General features: G+C 44.1%; 1 protein-coding gene across 3 annotated transcripts in view; it reads right to left on the minus strand.

Moving 5' to 3' along the window:
* Nucleotides 1-3,176, minus strand: part of LOC127374525 (potassium voltage-gated channel subfamily A member 1) — a 32,552-nt gene extending 29,376 nt beyond the window's left edge. For all 3 annotated transcript variants that reach the window (XM_051419959.1, XM_051419961.1, XM_051419960.1), the window contains exon 1: nucleotides 80-3,176. In XM_051419959.1, coding sequence (XP_051275919.1) covers nucleotides 907-2,649 — 1,743 coding nt within the window. In that variant the 5' untranslated portion in view covers nucleotides 2,650-3,176 and the 3' untranslated portion in view covers nucleotides 80-906. The remainder of the gene's footprint in view (nucleotides 1-79) is intronic.
* Between the last annotated feature and the right edge of the window lie 6,656 nt (nucleotides 3,177-9,832).

The raw sequence follows: 9,832 nt of genomic DNA on the forward strand, positions 1-9,832 counted from the left end.
CAACCCCTCGCGTCCGAGTGCAGTAAAAAAAACAAACATCTGAATAAAACTGATGATGTCTGCGAATAAAAACACTGACCTGGTTATCTGTGTGGCTCGAGCTCTCCAGATGGTCTCTGCGCTGTCCTCTTTTCTTGGCTGTCATTCCCTCAGTACTTCCATATTATATGTCCTTTTTCTTTAACAAAAAATCATAAACAAGGCGTCTAAAAATCTCCTCTTTAGGTCCTCTGAGAGCGAATCCACTCTAGAAAAACAGGAAAAGTGTCTCACTTCTTTTTCACAGAACCTGAGTGGAGGGGAGACAGGTGTCTGCATCTCAAAAATATATGTTTGTTTGTTTTTAAATCTACAATAACACCATAATCCAATTCATAAATAGCAGGTGGGGGGGGGATATGTACACATTTGCTGCAGCTTTTTTTTCCAGCGTAAACATAATGACTAAATGTAGGGAAGGTACGAAAAATAAAATTTGGCTGTTTGTTTCTACGGCTGAATATGTTTTCACTACATTTATGTACAAGAGTCTGGTTGTTAATCCTCTCGTGGTGTCAAGTAATTATTCCAAGTCCTGCTTGTCCTCGATTATGTGCAGCTACGTGTCCTATTTAACTGGAGTTTTCATGTTCTTTTTAGGTGTTCCTGCTTTAAAGGGCCACTGTGTTGCATCACATGTCCATAACTCCTCAGTTTTTAACGGATGCGCTTACAGGATGAGTCGGGATTAAAATGTGCTTTTTATAAATCAACCCCCGGTCGCTCTTAAAACTTTTCAGGATTGCAATGTGTTGATCCTCCGACTGCTATGTGCAAAGACTTAAGAGCCCATTAATGGGGGTTTATTCTACACAACTATGGGCTTTAACAGTTTGGGGGTTTTTTTTAAGTGGGGGGGCTGCGGGACTACAGGTCTGTCTCCCGGGTGTCCAAGCAGAACGCGTAAAGGGATCTCTTGAAGTCCATGCTGCTGTTCGCTTTGATGTTCGCCTTCTCCACCGAAGAACCGCCCGCGTCGTTGTTCTCCGCGTCCTGAGACTTGGTGGAGGATTTACTCCCTTTGCGCTTCAGTTCGGGACTCGCTCGGCCGCTGTTGGGCTCGTCCTTCAGGGAGGACTGGTCCTGGTCCGTCTCCCGGTGGTAGAAGTAGTTGAAGTTGGAGACGATGACCGGCACCGGGAGCGCGATGGTGAGCACACCGGCGATGGCGCACAGCGAGCCCACGATCTTCCCGCCGACCGTCACCGGCCTCATGTCGCCGTAACCGACGGTTGTCATGGTGACCACGGCCCACCAGAAGGCGTCGGGGATGCTGGAGAAGTGCGACTCCGGCTCGTCCGCCTCCGCGAAGAACACCGCGCTGGAGAAGAGGATGACTCCGATGAAGAGGAAGAAGATGAGGAGGCCGAGCTCCCGCATGCTGGCTTTGAGAGTCTGCCCCAGGATCTGGAGCCCCTTGGAGTGCCTGGAGAGCTTGAAGATCCGGAAGACCCGCACCAGGCGGATGACCCTGAGGATGGCCAGGGACATGGCCTGCTGCCCGTTCTGGTGCTCCTGGCCCTGCTGCTCCGCCAGCTCCGTGCCCACTGTGATGAAGTAAGGCATGATGGACATGATGTCGATGATGTTCATGACGGTCTTGGAGAACTCCGACTTGCTGGGGCACGCGAAGAAGCGCACGAACAGCTCGAAGGTGAACCAGATGACGCATGTGGTCTCGATGATGAAGAAGGGGTCGGTGAAGGTGAGGGACGGCCGGGGCGCGGTGCTGTTGTCCAGCCGGCTGGTGACGGGCAGCTCCCTCTCGTCCCTGAACTCCGGCAGCGTCTCCAGGCAGAAGGTGATGATGGATATGGTGATGACGATCACGGACACGATGGCGATGCCCCGCGCCGGACTGGAGCTCTCCGGGTACTCGAATATGAGCCAGACCTGCTTCTGGAACTCGTTCTGAGGCAGCGGCTTTTCCTCCTCTTTTATAAAGCCCTCATCCTCACGGAACCTCTCCATGGCCTCCTCCCCCAGCTGATAAAACCTAATCTCATCCGCGAACACATCGATGGACACGTTGACAGGTCTCCGGATTTTCCCTCCCGACTGATAAAAATACAAAATCCCGTCAAAACTCGGTCTGTTGCGGTCGAAGAAGTACTCGTTCCGGAGCGGGTCGAAGTATTTTATCCTCTTGGCGGGGTCTCCCAGTAAAGTATCCGGGAACTGGTTCAGGGTGCCCAGCTGGGTCTCGTACCTCAGCCCGGCTATGTTGATGAGCACCCTCTCGTTGCTCTCCGTGTCCATGTCCATGTCCAGCATGTCCTCGTCGAACAGATGTGGACTGTGGTCCGCGCGTAAAAGCGCATCCATGGCGTTCTCGCTGCAGCTGAAAGTGTTGTTCATGTCGTTGATTTTCCAGGAGCTCTGCTGCTGAGGAGGATGATGATGAAGATGCTGATGAGGACTCCCCCGGGTGTTCAGCTCCTTACCGTAGTCCTCTCCGAGTCCAGTTTGAACGAAGCCCGGCTGAGGGACGTCCAGCGCGTTCCGGCAGCTGTCCTCGGCATTGTTGCCTCCACCTCCTCCTCCTCCTCCTCCTCCTCCTCCGCTCCCTTTGGCACCGCCGTTCTCAAAACTCACCAAGGCTATCTCCATTCCGCAGCCATCAACAGTCAGTGTGCGCGGAACGAAACGGACTTGTTGAGCTGCAGCATCCTCTCCGAGAGCTCCGGGTGGACAAAGTTGGAGCGGCTCCCTCTCTGTGCATATGGCGTTAAGGCTGCGCGCTGCTCCCGCTGCTCCCGCTGCTCCCGCCGCCGCTGCTGTGGATGAAGTAAATATTAAAACCACAAGAGGAGGAGAAGGAGACCCGGATGAGAGAGTAGGCTGTAATGATTATTCCTGACGTCAAAAGTGCTGTTCAGACCGTTTAGCTGCCTCTGAAAATGTCTGTGGATGTGAGACAAGCTGTCATCCTCTCTCTCTCTCTCTCTCTCTCTCTCTCTCTCTCTGGGGGCGGGGACGCGCTCTGTTCATTTTCTGGGTTTATGGCAACAAAGTGCGCGCGCAGCCTGTGGCTTTAATACCTCCTAATTTTAATTTTATTCAGTTCATTGTGAGAAAAGATTAATGCAAACAATCAGTGTTTAAATCTGTGTTTCTTCTTGTTCCTACAGGGGCGTTTCCAGACTTGTTTGAGGGGGGGGCACTGACTAATGGAGGGGTGGCCAGTCTGAAGAAACCTGAATAAAGTGTCTACAAAGGGGAGACTCGGGGGACCCATAGAACCCATTTTCATTCATTTTCCAGAGTTTAGCCTACTTTTGGAGCGTTATTTAGCCTCCTAAGATTTAGATTTTTGTCAACATGAATTAGCTTAGCACGTAGCATCTCTTACAGAGACGGAGGAAGTTGACCGAGGTTCCAGTGGATGCTTTTAATGTGAAAATTATACATTTTCTTTTGTGGGAAAAACATATCAGACAGACATTATTGTTCCAAGTAGATATATATATATCTATATAATATATTTATTTATTTATATTATATATATATATATAATATATATATATATATATAGATATATATATATATAGCTATATAGAGATATATAGATATATGTCTTAATACAAGTCTGGAGGAGATCTTTAAGTAAAAGTAACTTACTAATAAAAATACTCCATTACAAGTAAAGTCCTAATCAGCTAAATTAACTTAAAGTATCAAAAGTAAAAGTTGTTGCAGTTAAATGTTTCCTGTCAGTGTCTTATTATAATATCTGAATGTGTATGTTCAGGGCTCCAGACTAACTCTTTGCATTGGTTGCACTGGTGCACCTAACTCAAATTTTTCATTGTGTCGCCTTTAACGCCATAAGGTCACCTTTTTATCGCTCTCCATAACTTTCATATAATGTGAATGATTTTTAAACAAGAATAAGGTGTAGAGAAAGGCTTGTCTTTATTTGAAGCACAATTTTATATAAAAAGAAAAATAAAGTGTTTGAAGTGTTTCACTGAGCTGAAATTGAACATTTCAAACTAAAACACTAAGCAAAATAAAACATTTCCAAATAAAGTTTCGATACGAAACGTTGTTGACCCACTCACGAATGCACTATTTCCATATTCAGACCGCACTCCTGACGGTACACGCAGTGCATTGCGTTACGTCCTTTGTTGAACCTCAGCCAGGGAACTTGTTTCATGTTTTATATTTTGGCCTTTTTAATTTGGGTCTCGGAGCCGGGCTCTATCCCAGACTCTGTTGTCTCCTCCTCTGGTTCCGAGTCTGATGCTGTTGCTGAAGGACCGGGGCTCGGCAATTTTTAAACACGCACAATTTAGCGCGGTGAACAGGACCACAGCCAATCAGAGGCAAAGACCCGCCCGAGCTCTGTCTCTTATTGGTTTAGAACCCGATATGATCCTACCATGAGTGTGTGAGTTCGGTCTCAGGAGAACACAGAGAGATGATGCACTTGCGAAATAAATTTATGTTTTCACCCGGGCAGCGTCAGGTGCACCAGTGTGACCTAGAAAAATTATTAGTGGCACTCTTTAAAATTTTGGTCGCATGTGCAACCAAATTGGTCGCACTCTGGAGCCCTGAGATGTTTACAGTTGAGGTCGTATATAGATCATATAATGTTCGGTAGTTTAATCTAAAGCATCAGATTCTGAGACTAAATAAATATTTTTATGTACATTTAAATTGAAAAGTTTTCTTTTTCTGTTGTTTGTTCCGGGTAGATTTTACAAAGTGTAAAGTTTAGATTTACTCCTGATGTTCTACCTTTATAACCTGCACACTAGTGACCTCCGCCCCGTAACTACAGCTGAAATTGTATTGTAAAAATTAAATAAATAAATGAACCCATGTCTTTATTCTGTTTTCCTGTAGACCAACTGCAGTGTTTCTTCAATGAAATTCATACTTTATATCAGCGGTTTCCAACCTTTTCCCTTCAGGGACTCCTTCTAATGTTCAGGCTATTTCTGACTGCTTTATATACTGTTTGTAGTGTTAGACTATATTCTTCTTCCATCGTTTCATTAATGTTTCCTGGTTCTCTCTTTATATAATCTTATATAACATTAGAGCCTCTCTCTGTGCACCCGCCGTCGTTTTCAAACATCCTTAATGCACACAAATCCATTTCCTTACAGCCCGAGCACAAAGACCTGCTTCCACATGATGAGATCCATGCACTCCTCCCTTTCATTGCTTCTCTTTTTGTTGCCTTTGTGTCCGAGTCCTCTCCTCTTCTGTGGATGGAGGGTCAGGCCCCCGGGGCCACACTCTCTGCTGTTTGTCCGGATGTTTCCCTCGTCCTGCTGGCTTTGAAGGAGATGGCTGAGGCCTTTCTTTACCTCCCTCACAATCTCTCTTTCTGCTCGCCAACACGTTCATTCTCTGAAACCGCGGTTATTTTCATCAATAACTTATTACATATAACAAAGAAACCAGAGCAGAAAACCAAAATACAGGTCCTGTTTCTTAACAATGGAGCTTTAAATCCTTCAATGTACAATTTAGTTTATTATTTAAAAGACGTACTGATGAGTCTGAGCTCCAAACAAAGGAGGTTTTCTTTGTTGGTTTTGGCTCGTGGCACCTTGAGTGAGCTAACAGCAGCTAACGTTATTGTTGGCGACAGTTAGCTTCTTTTAGTAACAAACTTCATAAATCACCTCGCTGTCGTCTGTCTGTCTTTCTGTCTGTCTGTCTGTCTGTCTGTCTGTCTCTGTGTTCACTGGGAGGCTGCTGAGCCCCGTTCAGTTGCTAACACTAACGGCAGCTACATTAGCAGTTGGTGGAGGACGTCAGAGAGAAAACCAGATAATATTCTCTCCATAAAATCTGATCCAGTTTCCCCCAAATCTCTGATAAAGTTGTGTTTGTACAGTAATCAGTGAGCTCCACTAGCTAACTCACCAATGAATCTTCGCTCTGCATCGCTAAAAGTCACATTTTGTTTTAGAGGAAGACAAAATTATTAAATTTTTAATATAAAAATCGAGTTTTTGTGATTGTTTTTGGTCACAAATTGTTAAATATTGGAACAATATATCTTTAAAATGCATTTTATCTGGACTTTAACTGAGGACCATCCAAACTGCACTCTGTACGAGTCAGTTTGGGTTTTGGATGTTCAAAGGACAAAACACACACACACACACACACACACACACACACACACACACACACACACACACTGAGCCAGTGGACACAGAGAGCCTGAGTGCGTTCGTTTCTAAAAGCAGAGAAGGTGACCTATTTAAAAGGTTAGTTTCTTAGCCCTGTGGGTGGATTAGGAAAACAAAGCACGAGCACTATATTTATCCTTTTCCTTATCTAATGCTCCAGCCTCATCATGATAAGAACTATGTGCATCTCCCCGCCCCTGGATTAGTGCACTGTCCTCAGACCGCAGCCATGAATAATAACTCACCAACATCCATCTCACTGTGTGACTGGCCACTGGCAACGCTGCGATTTCACGCACTGGATACAGCCATTAGGATGTTTTTACAATAAACTTTATACTGTTTGTCACGTGGACGACGACGACGACGACGGCTTTAAAGACGTGGAACCGGAGGAGGAGACGTTGGACAGTAGACGTGACAAAAGAGCAAATGACAGGACAGAGTCAGAGATTATTTGTCATATTACTATGTGAGTGTGTATGTGTGTGTGTATGTGTGTGTGTGTGTGTGTGCACAATAGAGTCTGTGTTCTCCAGCTCAGCATCCTCTTAATATAACACATTAAAGAGACGTTTATAATGTTGTTGTTTTCCCCGGTTCAGTATGTTGGGAATCACCGATGGACAGCTTATAGCAGACTGATGTTGTGTTCACATTAATATCTGCACAGAGACTTTTTGTGCAGGAAGTTGGTCAAACAAGGGCTCAAAGTGTTTGTGCTTTTGCCCCGCGGCCCACTATTAAGTTTCAGTTTTGGCTTCATGTGTTATTTATGGAGGAGATCACAGCTCTGACTTGTTTAAGATGAAGGAAAATTGTGTTTTTGGTTCAATATTAAACCAGTCTGAGGGTCTAAAGACGTTCTGTCAGCTCTGTGAGGCTAAACAGCTGAGCTCAAAGCTAAATGCTAACGTCAGTGTGCTAACATACAGTTTTGTCACTACTGGACATGATGAAGAAATAATGTGCGTCCAGTCCGGGCAGCGCAGACCGAGCTCAGTAAAGCTTATCTGTCCATGACTTACTACAGCAACTAGTAAAGAGAAAAGTTGCATTAAAAAAAATAAGCAAAAAATGCAAATAACTAAAAATGTCCAGAAATATTTTGTTCATATTCAGAAATCTTTACTGTTTCTATTTAATACAGTTTGGTGAAAAAATTTTTTATTTCTTTGATTTATGACTCACTTTCAGTACTTTTTTCAATGATTGTGGCTTATTGACTCATATAAGCTTTTAAGTGAGATTGTGCAGATTTTAGGTTTATAAATCATTCAAGATAATCCAAGAAATTATGTCCCAATAAGCAAAACTAAATCTACAGCGTTCCCACACGTCCTGGAAAAATTCAGATTCTAGTCTAACAGTCATGGAAACACCTGGGAATTGATTAATTTGACCAAATATCCTGGAAATAATCTATTTAGTACAGGAAATTGTATTTCAGCCTTATTTCAAACTCCTGGAAAATGATTTCTTAACAACCCTTAAGAACCGTGTTTCTTCTGCAGTCTGATCCATCGTTTTATTAAAATCTGAGACGTTCGGGAGCAAAGTTCAGACTGAAACTAGCCGCACAGTCAAATTAAAAGCCAAACTGGTGGTTTAACAGCAGCTGAACCGGTTTCTGTTAAACGAACTGGAGTCAGCGTCCCTGAAACAAAGCCATCCTATTGTACCTGTGTGTGTGTGTGTGTGTGTGTGTGTGGGAGACAGAGAGCCGAGCTGTGAGTCCCACTCTGGTACTTGAGGTCTTGTTGCCAGTTACAGATGGAAACGGTAACCATAACAACAGGTAACCACTAACAACCAGCATCCGTAACGACTGCAGCTCACAAATTAGCTCGTCTAATTACAGAGGCACAGTTCAGAGCTGCTGCTGCGGCCGATAACAACAGGCTGCTCCAAAGTGTTTTCCAAGCTGAGATAATAAAAGCTGCCACATACGACTGCTGCACCTGAGCCTGAAGGTCAGAGACAGAGCGGGAAACACAGACTTTAAGTTATTGTCGTATATAAATGTGTCTCTTCACTGTTGTTGTTGTTGTTGTTGTTGTTTTTCCTTCCTGTTTCTTTCAGTTTGTTCAGTTTAGTTTCTTTTACTTGAAATGTTTTTAGGAACCAGGTTGAGTAAAATAAAACATTTATGTATTTGAAAAATATGAAAACATTATTATTATTATTATTATTATTATTATTATTATTATTATTATTATTATTATATGGGGAAAAAGTATCTCAAAATCATTATTTTGAGACAGTTTCTCATTATGATGACTTACAGAATCACATTGACGTAAATGGACTCATAAGATAATTTTGTAATCTTATTTAATTTGACTGTCATGAAAAGCATTCAGCAATTTATTATAACGATAAGTGGTGGAAGGAATACAGTGTAGAAATACTCTGTTACAAGCTCTGGAAATCTTAATTTAACCAACTACAGTTTTTAATTTAAGTGGAAATGTTGGACTGATCTCTATGTGTCTCTATGTAGGGATGAGGGTCAAAGGTTGTGACCTTTATGTTCCTGAGTGCCAACAGTGGGCAACACTAGCTAACGTTATTCTAAATACTGCAGTTCACTGACCGGCCACTGGTGGCGCTGTTAACTACAGTTTAATGAAAGTTACATATAGATATACATTTTTGGAAACACTAGATCTGCTTTGGACAGAGCGAGGCTAGCTGTTCCCCCTGTTTCCAGTCTTTATGCTAAGCTAAGCTAACCGGCTGCTGGCTGGTGCTCCCTGTGTACCGTACAGAAGACTTTGTTCTAATAAAATGCAGTTTCCATTTAACGCACCTGTCAGCCATCATAACAGAGGAGGCAGAGATGTGTTCCTGCTGTTATTTGTGTGTCGGTACAGTAGCGGTAAAACGTCAGATTTCGGTGCATGCGAGGAGACGAGCGGCGCTGTGGGGCTGACAGTAGGCCTGAGTCAGACTCTCCAACACCTGAGGGACTTTTCACCAACCTCCCATCATCATATATCCCAGTGTGTGAGTGTGTGCACGCTTCACACTGTGCGTCCTCCTCGCTGCGTTTGACTCTGCACGCCCTCGTCTGTGTGTTAAATATGTGTGTGTGTTTATGGGCTCAGGGCGGCTGCATGGAGAGAGTGGCGTGGAGGGGAGAGCGGGAGGAACGCTGCGATGAGTTTAAGAAGTCTTGACAGCAGATGCCTGCATAATAACACACAGAGAGGACATGTGCAAGCAGGAAAATCAAGGACACCACGTCATGCGTGCCAGTCATTTAAAGTAACAGTTTCCTCTCGCAGCTTAAAGCATGCTCACAGATTACGAGCAGAAACGGCTGCAGATGCTGTTAAATGGATTTGTGACTCTGCGCTGTGAAATATAGCCGATTTAAAACACCATCTATGTATTTTGAGAAGGTCAGGGCAGCGTTGCTAGGGAGAGGACCTTGTTTTTTAAAGTATGATTGGTGATTGGTGGCTGCAGTGAGATTTGTCAGCGAGCGTTTGAGCAGATGCTGATGTGTAGGAGGAAGAGGAGGAGGAGGAGGAAGAGGAGGAGGCCGAGTTCAGCTTCAACACCAAAAACATTTACACAATCTGATGTTGGCGTTGGTTTACGCGCTCCAGTCCTGATTGTGC

The sequence above is a fragment of the Dicentrarchus labrax genome, unplaced genomic scaffold, assembly GCF_905237075.1.
Source record: "Dicentrarchus labrax unplaced genomic scaffold, dlabrax2021, whole genome shotgun sequence".
NCBI classification, from domain to species: domain Eukaryota; kingdom Metazoa; phylum Chordata; class Actinopteri; family Moronidae; genus Dicentrarchus; species Dicentrarchus labrax.